At 59.1% G+C, this 22323-nt stretch overlaps 4 protein-coding genes across 6 annotated transcripts; 3 read left to right on the forward strand and 1 right to left on the reverse strand.

The window, feature by feature from the left end:
• Nucleotides 1–8155, reverse strand: NUDC (nuclear distribution C, dynein complex regulator). Its single transcript, XM_064731724.1, has 9 exons — nucleotides 7995–8155; nucleotides 6915–6992; nucleotides 4752–4952; nucleotides 4404–4487; nucleotides 3912–4025; nucleotides 3318–3512; nucleotides 2686–2769; nucleotides 2478–2596; nucleotides 1–857 (listed from the first exon to the last, which is right to left on the reverse strand). Exons 1-9 carry the CDS (start codon nucleotides 8088–8090, stop codon nucleotides 806–808), a joined length of 1023 nt encoding a protein of 340 aa, XP_064587794.1. The 5' UTR covers nucleotides 8091–8155; the 3' UTR covers nucleotides 1–805.
• Nucleotides 8156–9394: 1239 nt separating this feature from the next.
• NR0B2 (nuclear receptor subfamily 0 group B member 2) lies at nucleotides 9395–10787 on the forward strand. Its single transcript, XM_064731857.1, has 2 exons — nucleotides 9395–9992; nucleotides 10516–10787. The coding sequence occupies exons 1-2, from the start codon at nucleotides 9476–9478 to the stop codon at nucleotides 10785–10787; spliced, it is 789 nt and encodes a 262-aa protein (XP_064587927.1). The 5' UTR covers nucleotides 9395–9475.
• Nucleotides 10788–12006: 1219 nt separating this feature from the next.
• GPATCH3 (G-patch domain containing 3) lies at nucleotides 12007–16404 on the forward strand. Its single transcript, XM_064731547.1, has 7 exons — nucleotides 12007–12373; nucleotides 12719–13125; nucleotides 14462–14636; nucleotides 15046–15105; nucleotides 15356–15477; nucleotides 15594–15721; nucleotides 16047–16404. Exons 1-7 carry the CDS (start codon nucleotides 12025–12027, stop codon nucleotides 16264–16266), a joined length of 1461 nt encoding a protein of 486 aa, XP_064587617.1. The 5' UTR covers nucleotides 12007–12024; the 3' UTR covers nucleotides 16267–16404.
• A 793-nt stretch (nucleotides 16405–17197) lies between these two features.
• Nucleotides 17198–22095, forward strand: GPN2 (GPN-loop GTPase 2). 3 transcript variants are annotated; one of them, XM_064731744.1, is made up of 6 exons: nucleotides 17198–17257; nucleotides 17667–18111; nucleotides 19273–19429; nucleotides 19687–19847; nucleotides 20947–21077; nucleotides 21528–22095. In XM_064731744.1, exons 2-6 carry the CDS (start codon nucleotides 17695–17697, stop codon nucleotides 21598–21600), a joined length of 939 nt encoding a protein of 312 aa, XP_064587814.1. In that variant the 5' UTR covers nucleotides 17198–17257; nucleotides 17667–17694; the 3' UTR covers nucleotides 21601–22095. The 3 variants fall into 3 exon arrangements, with proteins under 3 accessions (XP_064587814.1, XP_064587813.1, XP_064587815.1); XM_064731743.1 differs by having other exon boundaries at nucleotides 17228–17279; XM_064731745.1 differs by lacking the exon at nucleotides 17198–17257 and adding an exon at nucleotides 17277–17294.
• The last annotated feature ends 228 nt before the right edge of the window (nucleotides 22096–22323 follow it).

The raw sequence follows: 22323 nt of genomic DNA on the forward strand, positions 1-22323 counted from the left end.
TTCCACTTGTTTTCCTTTATGTTGCACTGCAGTTTCAACAAAGACAGAACATGCAGAGTGATGCCACTCGTCAGCAGGAGCTCGCACAGCCAGAGGGGAGGAAGGCTCTTGGGGAAGAGGCAGGAGACACTCCCAGCAACAACAGCATCCCCAACGCCCCCCACGTCCTCCCCACCCACAGCCACAGAGTCCCAGCCTCTCCTTGCTCCAGGACAGCAGCCTGACCCTCCATCTGTGCTGGGAGCCCGGGGTGCTCCAGCTGTCCCACTTGTGGCACAAACAGGAGCAGCAGCAAGGAGAAGCAGGGTCTGTCTCCACTGCAATAGCTGTGCTTTCCAACTGCTGTTCTCCCTTCCCAAGAAGGCAGGGAAAGATTTGTTTTACAAAATAAACTTGACCCTTGTTTTCACAGGAGAGCAGGAGGGAGCAGAACCCAGGAGTTCCTGTGCCAGTGGCAAAGAGCGGACGAGCAGCTCGGAGCAGCCCAGGGAAGCGAAGCAATACCTCAAGGATTTATCCCAAAACCTCTCAGGTCTGGCTCTCTCAGCCCCAACAGCCTTTTGGCTCTAAGCCCTCCTCCTCTCCTCACTGCCTTTGGGAGGGGTGGCAGGTGTCTCTGTCTGGAGCTGCTCTGGGGCCCTGCCTCTGCTCCCAGGACACCGAGGGTGGCTGGGCAGGGCCCTCCACAGCAAGCTCGGGTGGGGGATGCTGAAGTTTAACTTGCCCAAGGTGAGGAATATCCAACCATACATTTCCTGCCCCATTCAAGGGGCTGACTGAAAGAGAGGGGGGGAAGGGGGACAGCTCAGTTGAATTTAGCCTTTGAAAAGTCCATTTCTGGATGCTGTTCCATGAACCTGCAAGGAAAACAAAGACAGGAGTTTGGGTGAGTCAGCAGGAGCCAAGCAGCTCAGTTTGGGGAGGGGAGGGTCCCTGCTCCCTGCACTCTGGAGTTCTGCTGCAACCCCACGCCTCCACAGCAGGAAGGGCTCTGCTGAGCTCCCTGGGACACATTCCCTGGACTTTCCCTACAAACACCTTTTCCTCAGGTCAGTGGGAGCAGCATTCCTGCCAGGCTGCCAGGTCAGCAAGCCCAGGCACACGGGACCTGTTAATTATCAAACACCCTCAGTGCTGCCTCGGGGCTGCACACGTAGCAGCCACCAGATTGTGGGGCACAGGGGAGATGGTGAAGGCAGATTAGGGCTGGCAGCTTTACTGGAATATGGGCAATATCCCCAGTGCTCTGACAGTAAAATCTCAGGGAGGACACCAGAGGGATCTCGTTTCACACCAGGTGAAATCTGATTTCAGATGTACTGCAGTCCCAGCAGAGGGAAAAATCACAGAATGGTGTGGGTTGGAAGAGACTTTAAAGATAATCTTGTTCCAACCCCCTGCCACGGACAGGGACACCTTCCAGGGGCTATTTGGACTCAGGCTGGCACATCAGGAAATTGTGAGGGCAGTGCCCGGGAGTGCCCACTGCACAGAGAGGCTGCTCTGCTCTGCTCCCCCAGCGACACAGCACAGCCCTGTGGAGGCCTCACACACCCTGCAAGGCAGGGCAGCTTGGTCTCCTCTGTGTTCCCATCTCAGGGCTTCCCTGGAACGCCCCCACAGCGTTTCCACTTCCAGGGCCATCTGTGCTGTGAGGATCCTGTCCTTGTTTGGCAGTCAGGACAGCTCCCCTGGCAGACACCAGCACCCACATGGGTGTCACTGAGGCACCTTTGCCCTGGACAAAGTCTAAACTTCCTCTCCATCCTCTGCCAGCTTCCAGAGCACCGAACAAGAGGCCCTGCCAGCGAGGTGTCCTGCATGTGATCTCCCAGAGCAGAGGGTGCTTCCCATCCCACTGACACCGGGGCAGCCTGCTCCCTGCTCTGCTCACATCCCACTCAGCTCACAGAGAAGCTTCTGCCACGAGAGAAGCCAAGGGAGGCAAGGAGTCAGGTCAGCCACAGCAATCCTTCACCCAGAGATAAGGTGCGGGGCTGCACTTGCTGAAGAAGCTGTGTGACCCAGAATTGCCTCCACACCTTCCCAGATGGCCTTGGGAGCTCCAGGAATCATTTCCCTGCCACAGTGCATTTATGCCAAACAAGGCAATAAAGCCATAAAAGCGGCTTGGGGACAACTGTCTGGAGGGAAGAGGGAGGGGTGATTAGCTGGCTACCGAGGGAGATTAGACACCAATCAAGACCATGTTAAAGTTCAGCAGAGATGGCACCTCCAGCTCCAAACGTGCCTTCTGGACCTGAAATCAGCAGATTAGGACAATTCCAGAGCTAGGCCATTCCCAGATTTCCCCACTAGGCTTTTTGCCCCCCTAGATTTTTACAGACACTGGTGGTTGGCCAACAATACAGAGATGTGCAGAGGTGAGCATGGCTGGGACTGAAGGCCAAGCTGCTGTTCCCTTATTTGTGCCAGAGAGGGAGGCAAAGCCAAGCACAGGAATGAGCTGTACCCACTTTTTCAAAATATCCTGCTTCTTCTGCTCATCAGAGGTGGGCAGGCCCATGGACTTCTGTCGCTGGTCATACATCATCTTCTCCACCATGCTGCGAGTTTCACTGTCCAGGTCTGACAACTGGAAGCAAAATCCACATTGGAACAACTCTGGGCTCAGCTGAGGTAACCCCTGAGCAGGCTCTGTCCCTTAAAACAAACAATTCTTACCTTTGAGTTCTCTGGATTGATTTTCTTGGTGTTGATTTCTGGGTCTGTGGAGACCAGTTTGTTCCACCACTCCATTTTGTTGATCTGGAGGATGAAGAAGCAAAACCAGTTTATCTTTCTTGGACTTGTTCTAGGGTTTTTAAGTCTCAGTCATAGGAAAAAAAATAATGGAACCAAACTTTATTTGACAGTTTTCTAAACAGCAGTAAAATCTGAACATAGATAAAGGGTATTTTTGTTTCAGATTACTTTAGGCAGCCTCAATTTTCACAGCTGGGAGATCTGAGAGAACGTCAGATGTCCCACTTGGCACGACATAAATGGGATTACAACAAACCACCTGGAGAGGCCCAGAGGGGACACAAGGAGGTCTGCCCCTGGACTTTCATGTCACTAACACACTAAAGGACAACATTAAAATGACTGATTTCCTTCCAGCTTTTCCTGAACTGCTCAGAATTACACTGGGTATCCTGGAATAGCATAAAATTAGGCTGAAGATGGAGGAACTTAAACCAGGCAGAACTGGTTGTCCTGCCAGTGTGCCCAGGACACCACGGTGGCCCTGTTTCAGCTGAGGCCCAGAAGAGGCTGAGGGCCAAGCCTGACCCTGCCCAGCCCCTCCTCTGTACCTTCTCCAGGTGCACGGTGACTGTTTTGCCATCCTCGATGAGCCAGGAGCTCTCCTCCACCTTGACCTCGTTGAAGAGCTCCCCGTCAATGACAGGAGGGTGGCCCTTGAGGCCCACCTTGAGGCGGCGTCTCTGGATATCCACCACCACGTCCTTGCCCTTCAGCCTGAAGCTCACCTTGAAGGGCACAGCCAGCTGCAGCAAAAAGGAGCAGATCTGAGCAGCTGGGCAGGGAAAGTCCTCCTCACCCTGCCATGCTGCTGCTCCAGGCCTTCCTGCCTTGGTTTCACCAGAGCCAGGCAGAGCAGGGACTCTTTTCCTTGAGGTACTGAGTGAGCAGGAGGTGAAAGGAAAGGACCATAAAAAGGGAAGCAGATTTTGATGCCTGGTTAAAACAAGACCAAAAGTTGAAAAACCAGAGCTCCTGGGAATTCTACTGAGTTACCAAGCTCTCTGCCAGCTATTGGAACATTGCTGTTTCAAACAAACTTTCAGAGGCAACTGAGACACGGGGAATTGACTTCAGCTCTTACCAGCACCTGCTCTTATTCCCTGTCTCAGATCCCTCAGATCTGGTCATAAAACACTACTTACATCCAATTCTGAGAGAGTCTGTGTCCATCTGTAATTTGGAAGGTCAGCTCCATTGCCAGAGTTGGGCTTAAGTTTTCCTTTATCCTTCTCATCTTCCTCTTCATCATCTGTTCCCTGAGCAATCCAAGATAAAGAAAGAAGCTTTTCGAGTTTCCATTGTAACAACAGCTCTTCGGTTTTATAAGGATTGCAGGTAAGTTGTTTGTATTTTATATCCACTTAAATTTAGCTCCATGATAGCTGCTTCTGGTAGAACACGACTACCAGAAAAAAACCCATAGGCCCTCTGCACTGGCACATTTAGGAATTAACTGTGCATTTTTAAAGCCAAATTTTCTGATTTGTATTTTCAAAGTGTGTATTTTGGACAGGGCTTGGAGCAGCCTGGTGTAGTGGAAGGTGTCACAGCAGAGGGTGGAACAGGATGAGCTTTAAGGTCCCTTCCAACCCAAACCATTTTATGCATCTGAAGTATTTCCAGACGAGTTTTACCTGTTTGTTGGAATCTGAAGATTCACCTTCCTCCTCTGAGGGTTTCACTGGGACACTGTTACCCTGCCCTTGTGCCTCTTTCTTCTGTTTGAAAAGAGAAGAGCAGGAACACACTCAGCTGAGAGCTGGCACTTTGTGTCACCTCCTGAGCTGGCACTAGATGGCCTCAGCCTTTCAGCTCCAGCTGAAGAGCACCCACTTTGAAAAGAGGGAATTTTCAGCCCTTAGGAAGGTTAGGGGCAGGTTAGGAAAGAGGTACTGCCAAGGGAAGAACAAGCGTGAGCCGCTCGAACCCTCGCAGCCGCGGGGAGCACAGAGCTGCACCTGCACTACCTGCTGGGCTCTCACCTGGTTGATTTCCAGCTGCAGCCTCTCTGCCTCCTCGTCGGTGAGCTCCTTGATGCGCGGCTCGCCGGGCTGCTCCCTGTCCCTGGCCAGGCGCGCAGCTCGCTCGGCCTTCTCGCGCCGCTCGGCCTCCTGCCGCGCCTTCTTCTCCCGCCGCTCCTTCTGAGCCAGCTTGTTGTGGTGGCTGAAGGCCTCTGTGATCAGCTGGGGACAGGGCACAGGGGGTTAAACACCATCCACCTCACACCTGAACCACCACACAGGGTCAAAGACCACCCGTGCTACACCTATCCAAGCCCACTCCTGAGGAGCACAGGCCGTGTGGATCTGGTGTGTCCCTGCAGGTAGGAAGATCCACCTGGACACCAGCACCACCTTGTTGTGGTGGCTGAAGGCCTCTGTGATCAGCTGGGGACAGGGCACAGGGGGTTAAACACCACCCAATTCAAACCTAAACCAAGCCCACTCGGTCTCCTGAGGAGCACAGGAAAATCTGCTGAGTCACACGGATGTTGGGAATCTTCCCTTCATCTTTGCTCAGTTTTTTGGACTGGGAATCTAGAGATTTTTCAATTTAAAAAGCAGAGGAGGAAGTGAAAAGGGAGGAAAAGGGGAAAATTTGAAGTGTTTAAATGTAGTCCTTCCTAGTTACATGGGGAGTATGTTTCCAGGACATAACAGTGAAATTAAAATCCTCCTAATTTTGTTCTTTGTGCAACTCCAGCAGGACGAGCTGATGTCCAACCCAGCCACCTGAAGCTACTCCATACCTCCAGGACAGCTGGACACACCAGATCCAGCTTCTTTACCTACTTCTGACCTTTCTGTGGGCTTTTCTCCAGATGGAGCCCGATTTGGAGTGCCATGATTTGGAGGAGAAATGCTTGAAGCACTTGTTTTCACACCGAGGGGTGAGTTCCTCCACACACCCTTTGTTTCAGCCCTGCTCCCAGGTCTCTGGAGGTTGTTGTGACTCTGGGAGTCAATCCCAAGGTCTGGCTGCCAAGGGAAAGCTGAGTACACAGGCAGGGAGCCAGAGCACTGCCCCAGGCTCGATAAGGCCAGGGCTGCTGTGCACAGCAGCACGTAGGTGAGCTGGGGTCTGCCCCAGAAACAACAGGGACACATCCTCAGATGGGAATAATAACAGGGGGAACTTTTATTTATTTATATATACCCCAGGAGTTTCAGGGTGGGAGGGAAATACAGAGCCTTTTCCAAGCAAACTGCAGTTTGTAAGCAAGCACTGAGTGTTTCTGCCTGGCTTTAGGAGCAAGGATTGTTTATACAGCTCAGCCCCAGTGTCTCCTGGAGTACAGAATGCAAGCTGTGCATCCCCCAGGATGTCCCACCTGGGTGAGGAAACCACCTGCAGTGCCTGAGCTTGTCCCTGTCACTGCCCACACCCTGAGCCTGCTGAAACAGCCCCCAAAACACGCAGTGACCTTCCCACCCTCTCCTGCCTCCTGCATGCCGAGGGCTCAGCAGGGCTGGGGAAGCAGCTCCTTCCCTGTTTGCGGTGTTCCTGTGGTGGCAGAGCACAATAAAGCATTGTGACAGATGCCAGCACTGCCAAGGACAGCAGCCAGGCACCTCTGAGCTCAGGTGGGATCACACAGCCCCCAGGAATAGGGGACATCTGCTCTCTATTCCATAAAAAATGACAGTGGGGTTCACCTTTCTTTCTTTCTTTCAGAGAATCACAGATGTTTTGGGCTGAAAGGACCTTAAAGCCCTCCAGCTCCAGCAAGGGCTCCCTGCAGGAGAGGGGATGCTCTGTCCAGGCTGCCCAGCCCGGCCAAGGGGCAGCTGCATGTGCAGAGCCCTGGACTTTGTGTTTTTCCTGGCTGAGCAAACAAGGTAACGGGGGTTATCACCTGCTGTGTCACTGCTAAGTCAGTGTGTCTGGCAGGTTTGCTTTCCAAACTAGCCTTTGGCCAGAGCCTGGCAAGAAACCTGCACTGAGGCACCATCCAGCAGGGAATTAATTGGGTGCTCCTCACCTGACAGGGGCAGCTCTGGGTTCTCCTTCCTTCCCTCGGGAGCTGCTGGTGCCCACGTGCACCCAGATGCTGGGAGCTGTTCAAGCAGGGGAGCCCTGGCATGGCACACACACGGGTGGGATGGAAGGGACAAGAGCTAAAGGCCTGCACGTTTATTGTTTACCTTCTCTGCTACTCCGTCCTCTCCCCCGGTGAAGAAATCTGTCTTCCTCCTCAGGAAGCTGAAGAAGGTGTTCACGAGCTGGGGAACAGGGTGGGGAGAGAGGGAGCAGTGAGGCCAGGTCACTGAGAGGCACCTCGTGTCCCTGGAGCAGCCTTGATCCTTTGTCCTCCCTATCTGTGGCTGTGCCAGCAGTGCCCTGGAGCCAGCCCCGTGAGCTCTGCCTCCAGAACACTCAGCTGGGCACATCCAGCCTGGATTCCTGCACAGGGGGCTTGGGGTGCTTTGCTTGAAGGCTGCACTTTATGCCCAGCTCCTGGTCCCACACCCCAGGCAAGAATGGATTTATGCATGCATACATATCCCATATATATATATATATATATACACCCATAGTATGTTTTGCTTCTTTGCACACCTAAAAGCATGCAAGCTCCATGTTTCTACAGCTGCCAGGGTAAAAATGCACTGATGCATGAACCAGCACCTCCAAACCCCCTCTGGAATCCCACATTCTCCTTGAGCTTGGCTGATCTTTATTTCCCAGGAATCCTGTCCCGTGGGGGTTTCACTCCGAGGTTTTGCCACATGAGGGGCTGTTACAGGAGCATTTTTTATGAATTATTTCTGAGTGGGATGTGGGTGCGATGTTCCCACACCCTCCAGCCCTGGTGCCGGTCAGTGCCGGGATCCCGGAGCCCGCAGCCGGTGGGACCGGGGCGGGTGAGCAGATCCCGAGCATGGGGGGATCCCGCGATCACGACCAGGCCTCGCGGGGCTGTGCCGGGAGGGTGACCGGGACAGCTCGATGCTGCCCCGTGGTGCTGTGCCCCATCACCGGCACTGCCGCGCACCCGGAGCCTTCCCGGGGCACCGGGGCCGAGCTGCGAGGCCGCGCTGGGGGCGCCTCATTAACACCACGCTTATTAACGAGCGGGCCCGGCCGTTATCGCCGCTCCGGGAGCGGCGCACGTGCGGGCCCTGCTCCACGTGCCGGGGCGGGGCCCGAGGAGGCCGGGCCGCTCCCCGCTCGCTCCTCCGCTCCCGCCCCGCCCTCCCCGCGCCCGCTGCCGGCGGCGCTACCTCGCGCACGCCGCCCTGGTGCTGCTGGGCCATGGCGAGCAGCATCCCGTCGAAGCGATCCTCCTGCTCCGCCGCCTCCTCCGCGCTCAGCCCCATCGCGCCGCCGCTCCCGCACCGGGCCGCCACCGGAACCGGAACCGGCGCCCGCGGAAGCGCGAGGTCCTCCCCGCCCGCCAATCCCAGGGCGCTCCCGCGCCGTCCTCTTCGCCGATTGGCCGCCCTCTTCGCCGATTGGTCGCGGGGGCTGTCAATCTCGCGGGGAAGGGCGGGCCGCGCGGCGCGGCGGGGTTGTCATGGCGACGGGCCGGGCGGGCCGCGGTGCCCGGGGCGCGGAGAGGGCCCGGCCCGGGCCTGGCCCGTCCTGCCGGGGAGCCGGGGCCAGAGGGGCCCCTGAGCCTCCTTTGCTGAGCCCCCTGCTCCCTCAGCCGCTCCTGGGCCCCACCCCTTCCCAGCTCCGAGCCCTTCCCTGGACTGCTCAATGTCTGTGAAGTGAGGGGCCCAAACTGGGCCCAGGCCTGAGTGCGGGCCCCCCCAACAACCATTGCCCACTTTGGCTCATGGTCAGCTGCTGTCCACCAGCCCCTCTGGGTCCCTTTCCACTGGGATAATACAGGAATTCTGGCCTTTTTTCCTTACTTTTCTCTCATTCTGCAAAAGGGAGCGTTTTCCTTTTCCCAGCTCTGTGTTTCCTCTGAGGGACACAACCCCTGGGCTGTGTTTCCACTAGGACAATACGATAATTTTGGCCTTTTTTCCATACTTTTCTCTCATTCTGCAAATGGGAGTGTTTTCCCTTTCCCAGCCCTCTGAGAGACACGACCCATGGACCATGTTTCCACTAGGACAATTATGAGAATTTTGGCTTTTTTTCCTTACTTTTCTCTCATTCTGCACATGGCAGCGTTTTCCCTTTCCAGCCCTCTGACAGACCCGACCCCTGGGCCCATCACAGCCTGGGGGTTCACCGGGTTCCTCTTCCTGCACCACAACAAGCGGCTCCCGAGCAAGGCCAGGCAAACAGCTGCTGATAACACAACTTCCAGGTTGCTGCTGCCAAGGCCGGGCGCCGGGGCCGTTGAACGCCGGGCTCAGACGAGCGCCCCGTGTTTGTCTGTGAACCCTGGCAGCGACAGCTGCCCGATGGGGCCTTGGTGCCATGGTACAGCCTGGGCTAATGACTCTGTTTATCCTGTTTGGGTAATCCTGATAAGGCCACACAACCCCTCCCCGCCGATTCATTGAGAAAAACGGCCGTTGACCGCGCCTGGCCCGGCCAATCCGCCCAGCAGCCACGGGGTTGGTCGGCTGGTTTAATGAGGGCTGCTTAATCAGGCCGGTCAAGGCTGCCGAGGGGTGTTCACTGTGACCCGGCCTTATAAGAGCTGGCTGGTTCAGTCAGGGGCCGGCAGGACAGGGACAATCCAGGCCGGGACTCATTCTGGAAGGGATTTTGCGTCTCTCTTGAAGGAGCTGGCAGAGCCATGAGCTCCAGCGTGGACGCAGGCTGCGAGCGGTGCCGGTGCCACGGCAAGGAGCGGCAGCCCGCCATCCTGTACACGCTGCTGAGCCAGGAGCTGCGGCCGCGGCAGCAGTGCCCGTGCCGGCAGCGCCGCGCCGTGTGCCTGCGCACGCCGCAGCTCACCTGCCGCGCCGCCTCGCACGTGCTGCTCAAGACCATCAGCTTCGTCAAGAACGTGGCCGCCTTCCGCCTGCTGCCGCGCGAGGACCAGCTGCTGCTGCTGGACGGCTGCTGGGTGCCGCTCTTCCTGCTGGGGCTGGTGCAGGAGATGGTGACCTTCGAGGTGATGGAGGCGCCGGCGCCCAGCATGCTCAAGAAGATCCTGCTCAGCGGGCAGAGCAAGGGGCAGGAGCCCGAGGGGGCACAGCCCACGCTGGCGGCCGTGCAGAGGCTGCAGGGCTGCCTCAACAGCTTCTGGAGGCTGGACCTGAGCCCCAGCGAGTTCACCTACCTGAGGGGAGCCATCCTCTTCAATCCAGGTGAGTGCCAGGCCCTCGTGGCTCTGCTGATCCCCGCTGGCAGCTGAGCGCAGAATCACGGTGTCCCAGAGCCACTGAGGCTGGAAAAGGTCTCAAAGACCATGGAGTGTACCCTGTGCCACTCCCCATGAGCCCAGAGCACTGAGTGCCAGGGACAGGGATGGGGACCCCACCACCTTCCCAGGTGAACACATCTCATGTCCTGGAGATGCTCAGAGATGGGCAGGTGTGAGAGCAGAGAGGGCTGGTCACCTTTTCCCTAACTCTGGCCGTTCCCAAATGCACTGGGAAGCAGGAAGGGAGGATGTCACAACCTCTGCCCGCCCTGCAGACAATAAATCCTGGATTGCTTTACTTTTAAAGCACGACTTTCCCTGTTAGGTGCTGTCCCAGCCTCACCCAGCATCCCGGGAACAGCGGTGCCTCTCTAGAGCTGTATGAGAAACGGGGAAGGGTGGGAATGGGAGAAGCCTGTCTCTGTTGGCCATCCCTGACCTCGCTCTCTCTGTGCTGTCCCCTGCAGACATCCCGGGGCTGCGGGCCGCCCTGTACATCGAGAGCCTGCAGCGGGAGGCGCAGCGGGCGCTGCGGGAGCTGCCGCACCCCGAGCACCGCCAGCGCGTCCCGCACACCCTGCGCCTCGCCGCCTCGCTGGGCTCCGTCCCCGCCGCCCTGGTCACGGCGCTCTTCTTCCGACCCGTCATCGGCGACGCGGCCATGGGCGAGCTGCTGGCCGAGATGCTCTTCGAGGTGTCGGGCTGGCCGCAGGCGCCCTGGGTGCCGCTGCCCCGCTGACACGGGACAGGAACACTCCGGACCTGCGGGATCTCCGTGTGTGCCCAGGCTGGAGCAGCCCTGCGGGGGCAGCTGAGGCTCAGCAGGCTCACAGCAGCTCCTGCTCCCCCTGAGCTTCTCTCCAGCCCGGACAGTGTGAGTGGGCAAAGGGTTTCCTGCCCTGCTCCCGGTTTTTGCTCATCTTGCTGTGAGCTCCGAGCAGTGAGGGGTGTGCTCAGCTTGATGCCATGGTGGGATCCTCAGTGAGATCATTGACTGAGGGATGATTATAGAATTAGCTCTGGGTCTGGCTTCCGTGCTTGGACTCTTAGAAATTCTCAGGACATTTCTTCAGGGAAAAAGCCAGAGTGTTAAATCCTACAGGGTGGACAGACTCACCCCTCTTTTCCTGAGATTCTCTCTTTCCTCCGTAATTCCATGAAATGCAACAGGATTAAGAGCACTTGGCAGCGCCTCAACCTACTGCACCTCTTGTGGGGCTCTGGGCTTTCCTGTCTGTGTGAAAAGTTAAACCCAAGCAGAGCTGGTTTAGTGGGAGACCCAAACCTCCCTCCCTGGAGACAGAGCCAGGTGCACACCTGGAAAACTCGCTCCTCCTGCCTCCAGCAGGTGAGGTGTCAGTATTTTATGTGTACATTCACGTGGTTTGTATATAAGATGAAATAAATTATTTTTTTAATAAAATGTTTGCTGGTTTGGACCACCGTGGTGCCTTTTTAGAGACAGTGTTGAATTTGGGGTGGGCAGAAAAAAAAATGCAGGCATGGAAAAGACAGAATGGAATAAAAAGGGATTTTCCATCTGGCAATGCAGACAGGGGGCTGAACAGGGTGGGATCAAGGCCAGAGAGCCCTGGTATGGGGTGAGGAGGGCAGCCCAGGGAACCCCTGAGACCCCTGGGGCTGTGACCCCCGGGGATTGTGACCCTCAGAGTCCTGAGACCCTCGGGAGTCTGGCCAAGCCCTGCTGCCCCTGGGCCTGTTAAACCCTCCATCAATGGGGGATCTTGGTCCCCAACCCCTGTGACCCCCCCAGGGTCTCCCTGTGACCCCCCAGCCCCTGTGACCCCCAGTGTCCCTGTCCCCACCCCTGTGACCTCCCCAGGACGCCCCGCCTGCCGTGCGCTCTCTCGCCACAAGGCGGCGCCCTTCACACGCACGCGCAGCGTCATCACTGCACGCGCAACGTCATCAGAGCGCGCTACGTCATCACAGCGCGCCAGCACCGGCGGGCCAAGATGGCGGCGCCCAGCGGTACCGACGGCGATGGCGGCGCGGCCCGGTACTGCCTGGTGAGCGGCATCCCGGCCGCGCTCCGCTCCGCGCAGCTTCGCGCCTACTTCAGCCAGTTCCTGGAGGCCGGCGGCTTCCTCTGCTTCCACTACCGGCACCGCCCCGAGCGCCCGCCAGCGGCCGGCGGCGGCGGGGCCTCGGCGCCGCGCACCTGCTGCTGCCTGGTGTCCGTGCGGCCCGGCCGTGCCCGCCGCTTCGTCCGCATGTACTCGGGCAAGCGCTGGCTCGGGCCCGACGGCGCCGCGCTGCCCGGCCGCTGCCTCATCCGCAGGGTCCGCCTGAGCGCCGGGACAGGTACGGGCGGGACCCTCGGGCACCGGGTGGTTAAAGCTCCTCCTAGGGCTTCCTTAACGCGTTAAGTCTGCTCCGAGGTAGGAAGAGCCCGTGTGGGCTCTGCTTATCCCCCTCCTGCTCGTGAGTGCCTGGATTTACCTGCCCCCGGTGGGTGTTGGACCCTCAGACCATCCCTGCTCTCCTATAACCCCCAAAACCATCCCTGTACTCCTGCGGGCCCCCAAAACCATCCCTGCTCTCCCGTGGGCCCCCAAAACCAGCCTTTTATGTCCTGTGGGCCCCCTAAACCCTCCCTTGTCCCCTGCAGCCCCCACACTGTTCCCTGTCCCCTCGTTGTCCCCGCAGGCCCGGAGGCTCCCCCCAGCCCGGCCGGGGCTGCCGCCGGCCCGGCGGTGACGGAGGCGGAGCTGCGGCGGCTGCCCGAGCTGAACCCGCCCTCGTTCATGCCCCGCGGGAACGTGGGCACCCCCCTGGGCGTGTTCCTGGAGCTGATCCGCGCCTGCCGCCTGCCCCCCCGCGTCATCTCCCGCCTGCAGCTGGATTTTCCCAGGACGGGCTCCTCCCGCAGGTACGGGAACGTGCCCTTCCAGTACCCGGGCACCGACACCGTGCCCGAGGAGGAGCGAGTCTACACGGCTGCGGGGGATGAGATCACCGAGGGAGAGGAGCCCGTGGCGCTGACTCAGCCTGCCCAGCCCCAGGAGGATGAGGAGGGGCAGCAGCAGGAGGAAGAGGAGTCAAACTCGGATGACGTAAGTGGAACATTCCAGCACCATCCTGTGGGCTGGGCTGTTGGAGCTGTGAGGACAGATCCCATCTCTGAGCTCATTTTTCATCTCTTAGTTGGATAAATGGCGTGTTAAAACCAGCTTTAAAGTAGGATTGTTCACCCATTGGTGCACTGAGCCCCTCGGGGCAGGGACAGGGGCGCTGAGCCCCCAGAACTGCTCAGGGTGGTCATAGGGGTTTATCCCAAAGGCTCTGATCTGAGGAGGAGCAGAGGGGAGGCTGGTGCTGCCCAGCAGGTCCTGCTCTGGTGCCTGGCAGATGGGGTGGCAGAGGCTGGGCTGTGTCCCCAGCTCCATCTCGTTGCTGTGCTGGGAGGACGTGCAGAGCTGCACAGAGGGCTGACCTCGGCTGCTCCTGCACTGGGGGTTAGTCACTCTGGGGACATGGCTTCAGTGACAGAGGCTCCTGGAGAATGGGCAGGGCAGGAGCCATCCCAGCCCTGTCCCTGGCAGACGCCTGTCTGGCCTGTTCTCCCAAAGCTCTGTCATTACAGATCCCCAGGCAAGCCATTCCCGTTCTCTGCTCCACCAGAATTAACTCAGATGCCAGATCTCTGCTGCAGCTGCACCCCATTCCTTTCTCCTGGCAACGTGGGGCACAGGGACGCTTTGTTCCCTCCTTTTCCCAGCTTTTTATGGAGCCTTGCCTTCTGCAGGCTGAACAGACTCCTCCAGCTGTTTCTCCCAGGCTGGTCCTGGCTCTGCAGCCATTCTTGTGGCTGGGCAGTGGCTGTGCCCAGGACCGGGCTGGCAGCTCTGTGTCTGTGCCAGGAGCTGCTTCCTGGAGCCCACGCAATCTCCAGGGATCAGCTGCAGTGGAATGAGCTCCCTGCCGTGCTGACTGAGGTCCAGCAGCCCTGCTCCTTACATGGGCATCAGCTGGGGCCCCTGGGCTGGGGCTGCTCTGGGATTGCTCCTGCTGAGCTGGCAGGGCTCTGAGTCAGGGATGAGCTCATCCCTCGTGTCGGGGCCTGAGCAGAGCTGCTCCAGGGGAGGGCGGTGGGACGGGGCAGGGAGCAGGAGAGGGCTCAGCTGCATCCCAGATTGTGCTGGTGTCCCTAGCTCCATCCCAGATTGTCCTTGCAGGACAGGGACACGTGAGGAGGGGGATGTGCTGTGTCCCAGCTCCATCCTGGGCTCAGCTGTGTCCCCTGCAGGACAATGACATGTGTGAGATGGGGGCTGTGCAGTGTCCCCTGCTCCATTCCAGGCTGTGCTGTCCCCTTTAGGACAATGACACGTGCCAGGAGGGGGCTGTGCTGTGTCCCAGCTCCATCCCCTGCCATGCTGTCCCCCACAGGACGATGACACGTGCGAGGAGTGGCAGCGGCACGCGGCGCTGCACGAGGACGTGACGCAGCAGGAGCGGCTGCGCGAGCGCCTCTTCGAGGAGGAGATCGAGCTCAAGTGGGAGAAGGGCGGCTCCGGCCTCGTGTTCTACACGGATGCCCAGTTCTGGCAGGAGCAGGACGGAGGTGACCCTGCTGTTTGTGTCACTGAGCCCACGGGCCAGCTGGAGCCCCCAGCACCGTGCCCTGGCTGCTGAGCCCTCCCTCGGGCACAGGGCTGAGACCCCCGTGGTGCTGCTGGCAGCCCCTTGGGTGGGCAGTGGGGTTTGGGGGGTCCCTAAGGCCGTTTCCTCTGTGCTGGCACTGCTGAGGCACCACCCTGAGTGCAGAGCTGTGTCCAGAGACATGGAGGGGCTGGGGAGTGCCCAGGGCAGGGGCTGAGCTGGGGAAGGGGCTCAGCCTGGAGCAAAGGAGGCTCAGGGGGGGCCCTGTGGCTCTGCACAGCTCTTGCCAGGAGGGGACAGCTGGGAGGGTCAGGGAAAGAGCTGCCCTGTGCCAGAGCTCACCCAAAGTGCTGCTTCCCTTCTCTTGGCAGACTTTGACGAGCAGACAGCCGATGATTGGGACGTGGACATGAGCATCTACTATGACAAAGGTATGAGAGCTGAGCCACCCTCCCCAGGGGAACCAGAGAACTTCTGACCATGCACAATTCAGGAGCTCTTTGTCATTCTTTGAAAGCACCCAGGCTGTCAGTGAACCTGAAACTGTGCTTTTCTGGTCTGGCAGCAAGGCTTGCCAAAAAGAACAGGTTCTGCCTCCTGTGCTAGTGCTCTGGGGAGCACGCTGGTGGTGCCCAAGCTGGCTGGGCTGGGCTGTGCTCACTGTGGCTGCTTTGTCCCCAGATGGAGGGGACAAGGACGCCCGGGACTCGGTGCAGATGTGGCTGGAGCAGCGGCTCCGGGCCGGGCTGGAGGATGGCTCTGTGTCAGGGCAGCACATCGGCACCTTCGAGAGGCACACCAAGGTGGGAGAGCTCTGCCTGCCTCTCAGGAGGAGGAGGAGGAGGAGAGGTCTTGGCTGTGGGAAGATGAGGGTGGGATTTGTCCAGCAAGTCTGTGATGGTTTTCTCCTGTCTCCCAGGGCTTTGGCAGGAAGGTCCTGGAGCAGCAGGGCTGGACAGAGGGGCTGGGCCTGGGCAGCAGCAACTCTGGCATGGCTGAAGCTCTGGACAACGAGGGTCAGAACCCCCGGTGCAAGAGGGGGCTGGGGTGAGTTCCCAAGAGCCCTCCCAGCCCCTGTTCCCCCTGTGCCCAGGCTCACAGCACTGGGGGGCTGCAAAGGGCTGTCCCAGGGATGATCCCTGCACAGCTGGGCAGTTCCACAGCCAAACAGGCTGCTCCTCCTGACATCTGGGGCTCCTCGGTGGAGCAGGGCTGGAGCCTCTGTGGGAGCTGTCCCTGCCCATGGCACAGGGTGGAACTGGGTGGGTTTAAGGTCCCTTCCAGCCCAAACCATTCCGGGAAAGGAGCTGGGAAGCTCAGAGAGGCCTGATGGCTTCTGCAGCTCCCACCAAACCTTCCTGCTTCCCTGCAGATACCATGGGGAGAAGCTGCCAACCTTTGTGAGGAGGAAGAAGCCCCGTGGTGACAGCTCTGTTGTCATCTCCACCATCTACGATGAGCCTGAGCCCCAGGACATGGGTGACCAGCTGCTGAGGCGCCAGCCCCTCACGGCCATGAAGTACAGACAGGACATGGCCTTTGTCCGAGCGTCCCAGCCCGCCCTGGGCAGCCTCAGGGCCCAGCCACGCTGAGCAGGGACTGTCACAGCCTTTGTCCTGCTCCCCAGGCCAGGCTGGCTCCTGGCCTGAGTGTAAGCAGGGTGGTTTTGTATTTATTTTTAGTAAAAATATAGATTTGTAATTAAAATCACCACAGTGGGGTTTTTTCTGACAAATGAAAGGAAGTAATGTTCTGTGTGAATGGAGAAGGATTTAGGGTGATTAACACTTACATTCGTGCTGTGATCAAGCGAATGTGTGCGTTGGTGAGGCTGAGGAAGCAGAACTCAGCCTGGGAGGCAGGGAAGGACAAGTACAGGCAGGGCAGGGTAACTCCTTCCCTGCCCGAGCGTTCCTGGGGTGTGGCTGTCCCGCTCTGGCAGGGATGAAAGGCTGGTCCTGGCAGCCTGCAGGGGGATTCTCTGCCTTCCCTGTGGCTCTGGTAGCGGGTGCTTTCCAGGCTGCTCTGCCCCGTTCCCCAGGCACTGGCACAGGGAACAGCTCTGTCCCACTGACCCAGTGCTGGCAGGCCAGGCCCTGTGTGACTTCCTGAAGGGGTGAAGGGGTAAAATGCAGGGAGGAATTCCTCCTTCTACCTGCCAGGAGGGTGTAGCCACCTGGGAGAAGGCTGAGGGTGGGCATTAGGAAGAATTTATTTACAGAAAGGGGGATTAGATTTAGGAATGGGCTGCAGGTGGTGGAATCACTGTTCCTAGAGAAACTGGTCGTGGCACTCAGTGCCATGGTGGTGTTTGGTCAGAGCTAGGGCTCGATGGCCTCAGAGGCCTTTTCCAACCCGATTTATTCTGTGATTGGGAAAAAAGCGGGGCTGGGGCGGTGCTGGAGGGACAAGAGCCGGCGCCGGGACTCGAACCTGGGACCCTCGCCCTGACCGAGTCCCGGGCGGGGCTGCGCGTCCCCCCGGCCGCCAGGGGGCGCTGTGGGAGCGGCGGCCGCTCCGCGCCCGGAACGCGGCGCTCGGGGCCCGCGGGCACCCGGACCCACCGCGGGGGCACCGGCGGCGGTGAGCGGCCTGCGGGACCGGGGTGGGGAATTCCGGGGTAACGGAGGGATAACGGGGAATGGGGGGACAACCGGAACAGGGGGGATAACCGGGATGGGAGGGTATAACCGGGGATGAAGCGGTCTGGGCAAGGAGGGGAGGTGGGAGGGAGAAAGCGGGAGCGGGGAAGGAGGGTCGTGACGGAGAAGAGGGGGCACGAGGGAAACTCGGGAACAAATGGGGTGGTGGGGATAAATGGGCCCTATAAACACAGATCAAGCCTTCAATGGGATGTTGTTCCCTCTATTAGACCCTGTCCCTATAAACACAGATCACACCTCAATGGGGCCCTGTCCCCGTGTCCCCTCTATCAGAGCCCATCCCTATGAACACAGACCCTCACTGGGCCACTGTCCCCGTGTCCCCGCAGCCCGGCAGCAGCAGGAGGATGACCCAGCATGGCTGAGGACAGCCGGCCCAGCTCGCTGGCCTTTGGCCAGGTGGTGATCGGCCCCCCGGGCTCGGGGAAGAGCACCTACTGCCAGGCCATGCGGGAGTTCCTGGCGCGGCTGGGCCGCTCCGTGGCCGTGGTGAACCTGGACCCTGCCAACGAGACCCTGCCCGGGCCCTGCGCCCTGGACATCGGCGAGCTGGTCACCCTGCCCGACGTGATGGACAGCCTGGGGCTGGGCCCCAACGGGGGGCTGCTCTACTGCATGGAGTACCTGGAGGCCAACGCCGACTGGCTGCGGGAGCGGCTGCGGGGGCTGCGGGGACACTACCTGCTCTTCGACTGCCCCGGGCAGGTGGAGCTCTACACCCACCACCAGGCCCTCAAGAACGTCTTGGCCCAGCTGGCCAAGTGGAATTTCAGGGTAGGGATGGGCTGGGGGAGCCCCAGGCAGCTCCACACCCCTGGGTACAGCGGGGCTGGGGGGGCTCGTGGCTGCTGCCTTCAGGAGGCTTGTGGCCTTTAGGTGAAGTGGCTTTATAGGGAAGGAGGGGAATTTTGCCCGGCTTTATACTGGGAGAGATTGGCAAAAAATGACCTGTCAGGGCTTTTAGTGGGAACAGGAGCACAGATTTCTTCCTCATACTTTGTACAAGATCCCAGAATGGGTTGGGTTGGAGGGAACCTCAAAGCCCATCTCGTTCCAGTCCATTCCATGGGCAGGGACACCCTCCAGAGAACCCCAGCCTGTCCCTGAGCACTCCCAGGGCTGAGCAGGAGTGTGTCCTGCTGTGCTGCAGATCCTCCCCCAGCCCGGGGGGGTTTCACCAGGGTGGGTTCTGTGTGTGCCGGGAGCCTTGGCACTGCCCTGAGGAATGCAGGGGCTGTGCCAGGCCCTGCTGCAGCCCCAGCAGAGCCCCAGCAGAGCCCTGCAGGGCCCTGCAGCAGCCCTGGGCCGGGCTCTGGGCTCTTGCACAACGGGAGCTGCAGGTGAGAGCAGCCCGAGCTGCTGACGCTGCGCTTGCTCTGCGGCGGGGCTGCACCACCAACTGCAAACCCTGCGTGCTCTGAGCAAGAAGGGCAGCTTCATTTGCCTGGGAATGTCACTGGGAATCTGCACATTAGAGCTTATTTTCATTGGAGTGAGTGGACATGGGATTGGAGTTGCTAAAATGAGACATGTGCAGGGCTGGTTCTGCTCTGCCTGGGAGCCCCAGCCTGGCTGGGCTCTGCTGCTGTGACTCAGCCCCAGAGCCCTGACTTGGAGTGACTTCCCCAGCTCTGGGACCACATCGTTACAGCCACACAAAACCCAGGGAATCAAAGTGCTTGTTAGTGCAATTATTAATTATTAGTGCCAACCACAGGGGACTCTCCCAGCAGAAGGTGGTGAGCTGCAGGTACTGCTGCTGGCACTGGGGGGGCTTTGGCTCCCCTCTGACCCAAACCAGGATTCTCTGGTGCTGTTCAGTGGGCAGGAGGTGGGAGCTCATTCCCCAGGAGGTGCAGCCAGGCCTGGACAGGCTCTCCTGTGCTCCTTCCAGGCTGCTCCCAGCTCTGACCTCCTGTGTCCCTTATTGCCCAGCTGGCTGCCGTGCACCTGGTGGACTCCCACTACTGCACAGACCCCGGCAAGTTCATCTCAGTGCTCTGCACCTCGCTGTCCACCATGCTGCACGTGGAGCTGCCCCACGTCAACGTCCTCTCCAAGATGGACCTGATCGAGCACTACGGGAAGCTGGGTGAGGATCTGCTGACCACAGCCTGTCCTGGGGGGCAAGGGAGCTCACACCTCACCTCTTCTGCCTCCCTTCCACATGCCAGGGGGGCTCAGAGCTCCGTTCTGGCCTTGCACATGGAATTCGAGGGGCAGGGGTGTGGAATTGGGGAGCCAGGTGCGAATCAGCTGTGTGAGAATGGGGCTGGGTGGGGACCTGTGCAGATCCCACTGTGCTCCTCAGCTGCCAGCCTGCCCTCAGAGCTCCCTGTTGCCCTGCAGCTTTCAACCTGGATTATTACACCGAGGTGCTGGACCTCTCTTACCTCGTGGACCACCTGGCCTCCGATCCCTTCTTCAGGAATTTCCGCCGCCTCAACGAGAAGCTGGTGGAGGTGATTGAGGACTACAGCCTGGTGTCCTTCGTGCCCCTCAACGTCCAGGTGAGCCAGCAGGAGGGAGCAGGGAGCCCTGCATGTGCTGCAGCTGCTTTTTGTGTGCTCAGAGACACAGGGCTGGAAACCTGGGCTCTGAAGAGACTCAGGGAAAGCAGGAGAGCACAGCCGGATTGTAAATGATCTGTGGCAGCCAAAGGAAAGAAAAAGGCTGATGAGCTTGGGGCTACCTGGGCCTTGTGTCCTGGGGTGGGCAATCCAGGTTCCCCCTTCCTTCAGCTCTTCTGGCCTGCATTTCCAACCTGGGCTGAGGGTCACCTAAAGCTCTGTTAAATTAGGGAGCAGCGAATAATGAGAAGGGGGAGGGAGGGAGGGCTGGAAATGCCCTTAATCAGGTAGTTGGCAGAAGTGTCAGCAGGCAAATGGGCTGGGGGAAGGTGATGAAAGGGAATGAGAGGGTGGAGGGCCAGTGGCAGTGTCCCTGTTTGTGTCCCTGTTTGTCCTTGTTGGTATCCCTGTTGGTGTCCCTGTTTGTCCCTGTTGGTGTTCCCTATTGGTGTCCCTGTCTGTCCCTGTCTGTCCCTGCTGGTGTCCCCATTGGTGTCCTCATTGGTGTCCCTGTCTGTCCCTGTTTGTCCCTGTTTGTGTCCCTGTCTGTCCCTGTCTGTCCCCATTGGTGTCCCCGTTGGTGTCCCGTTGATGTCCTTGTCTGTCCCTGTCTGTCCCTGTCTGTCCCTGTTTGTGTCCCTGTTTGTCCCTGCTGGTGTCCCTGTTGGTGTCCCTGTCTGTCCCTGTCTGTCCCTGTCTGTCCCCGTTGGTGTCCCCGTTGGTGTCCCTGTTTGTCCCTGTTTGTCCCTGTTGGTGTCCCTGTTTGTCCCTGTCTGTCCCTGTCTGTCCCTGCTGGTGTCCCCGTTGGTGTCCCTGTCTGTCCCTGTCTGTCCCTGCTGGTGTCCCCATTGGTGTCCCTGTTTGTCCCTGTTTGTGTCCCTGTTGGTGTCCCCGTTGATGTCCCTGTCTGTCCCTGTCTGTCCCCGTTGGTGTCCCCGGCCCTCGGGCGCTGTCAGGGTGCCCCACGGGGCCCAGGCCCGCGTGGGGAGGGAGCTGCTGCCCGTGGGGAAGCAGCAGGCACAGGAGCCGCCTCGTGCAGGACAAGCAGAGCATGAGGCAGGTGCTGCAGGCTGTGGACAAGGCCAATGGATATTCCTTCGGGGAGCGGGAGCAGCGCAGCCTGGAGGCGCTCATGTCGGCGGCTGTGGGCGCCGACTTCCACTTCTCCTCGTATCCTCTCTGCTGCTGGGCTCAGTTTCCCTCTCCCTGGGGGACAGAGGCTGAATCTGCAGGCCCAGGTTCATCCTCTGGTGGGTGACACACACGTGGGGAGTGGGGTGTGCCCAGCCCAGCCTGGGACAGACACCTGTCCCCACCAAACCCCCCAAAGGGTGGGAATCCATACTGTGAACTTGTCAGGAACCTTTTGACAACTGTCCTCTCTCTCACCTTCCCTTGGGTGGGTTCTTTCCTTCTCCTTCAACCATACAATTGATTCTCCTGCACTTGTCAGGCCTGGGATCAGGCAGAGCCAGAAGTAGCTCAGGTGATGCTGCCTCTTCCCGATGGCCTTGGGGCTAATGTGAGGCTGGGCTGGTTCCTCGCTGGGAACTTCAGAGCTCCTGCAGAAGGGAGTGTTTGAGCCCAGCCCCTCGTTTTCCTTAATTGCTGCGTTATCAGCACCCTGGCAGTGCAGGAGAAGTATGTGCAATCTCAGGACAAAGCTGTGGAAGAGGAGGTGATGGATCTGTGACACGCCCTTCCCCGGCTCCTCTGTTTTGACACCTCTCCTTTTCCTACCCGGAGCTTCAGCTGTGACTCAGAGCCATGGGAAACCTTTCCAGGCAGAGTCTGGACCCTCTGTGGGTGGGTTTGACCTCCCGAGCCTCAGGCCTGCTGCCCAGAGCAGGGCTTTGGCAGAAGGGAGGTGGCCGAGGGTCTTCCCTTAGGAACAGAGAGATTGAGCCAGGGAAGGCAGGGGGAGCAAGGAAAAGCAGTGGGATGAGGTCTCCTCCGTCTTGACCAAGACAGATCCAGAGAAGAAAAATCAGCAGGAGCTGCCTGGTGCAGTGAGAGTGGAGGCAGCAGGCCTGGGTGTGCTGCGGGAGGAGCGTGCACAGGCCCCACACTCCCAGCAGAATCCAGGCCAGCACGCCTCCACGCCGTCCCAAGGACAGAAAGATGTTTGTTTTTCTTTTTCTTAGAAATAATGATGGACTCTTTCTTAATAAAACGCTCCTCCGTCTCACTTTCATCTTAGAGTTTGCTGAAGCTGAGTAAATAAACGCGGGAGTGCTGTGGAGCCCGAGGCCAAAGGGCCTGTGCCCTGTGCCCTGCTGGGAGCAGGCTCAGCCTGGCAGGGCTGGGGGCAGCAGGCAGGGCACAGCTCCTGCACCATCCAGGGCACACACACAAAGTGCCAGCTCGGCTCCTTTGGGCTGAGAGAGCCCCTGTGTGACTCAGCTCGTGGTTTGCA

The sequence above is a fragment of the Zonotrichia leucophrys genome, chromosome 23 (genome assembly GCF_028769735.1).
Source record: "Zonotrichia leucophrys gambelii isolate GWCS_2022_RI chromosome 23, RI_Zleu_2.0, whole genome shotgun sequence".
In the NCBI taxonomy this organism is placed as follows: domain Eukaryota; kingdom Metazoa; phylum Chordata; class Aves; order Passeriformes; family Passerellidae; genus Zonotrichia; species Zonotrichia leucophrys.

What these genes read in the sequence shown, in the direction of transcription:
- NUDC (XM_064731724.1), bottom strand. Translation starts at nt 8,090, where the DNA reads ATGGGGCTGAGCGCGGAGGAGGCGGCGGAGCAGGAGGATCGCTTCGAC. An exon ending in ACCAGGGCGGCGTGCGCGAG is followed by an intron (nt 6,993 to 7,994) that starts GTAGCGCCGCCG and finishes CCTGTTCCCCAG; the next exon opens with CTCGTGAACACCTTCTTCAG. An exon ending in TCAATCCAGAGAACTCAAAG is followed by an intron (nt 2,597 to 2,685) that starts GTAAGAATTGTT and finishes TTTTGCTTCCAG; the next exon opens with TTGTCAGACCTGGACAGTGA.
- NR0B2 (XM_064731857.1), top strand. Translation starts at nt 9,476, where the DNA reads ATGAGCTCCAGCGTGGACGCAGGCTGCGAGCGGTGCCGGTGCCACGGC. An exon ending in AGCCATCCTCTTCAATCCAG is followed by an intron (nt 9,993 to 10,515) that starts GTGAGTGCCAGG and finishes TGTCCCCTGCAG; the next exon opens with ACATCCCGGGGCTGCGGGCC.
- GPATCH3 (XM_064731547.1), top strand. Translation starts at nt 12,025, where the DNA reads ATGGCGGCGCCCAGCGGTACCGACGGCGATGGCGGCGCGGCCCGGTAC. An exon ending in CCGCCTGAGCGCCGGGACAG is followed by an intron (nt 12,374 to 12,718) that starts GTACGGGCGGGA and finishes TTGTCCCCGCAG; the next exon opens with GCCCGGAGGCTCCCCCCAGC. An exon ending in CTGGCAGGAGCAGGACGGAG is followed by an intron (nt 14,637 to 15,045) that starts GTGACCCTGCTG and finishes TTCTCTTGGCAG; the next exon opens with ACTTTGACGAGCAGACAGCC.
- GPN2 (XM_064731744.1), top strand. Translation starts at nt 17,695, where the DNA reads ATGGCTGAGGACAGCCGGCCCAGCTCGCTGGCCTTTGGCCAGGTGGTG. An exon ending in TGGCCAAGTGGAATTTCAGG is followed by an intron (nt 18,112 to 19,272) that starts GTAGGGATGGGC and finishes CTTATTGCCCAG; the next exon opens with CTGGCTGCCGTGCACCTGGT. An exon ending in GCCGACTTCCACTTCTCCTC is followed by an intron (nt 21,078 to 21,527) that starts GTATCCTCTCTG and finishes CTGCGTTATCAG; the next exon opens with CACCCTGGCAGTGCAGGAGA.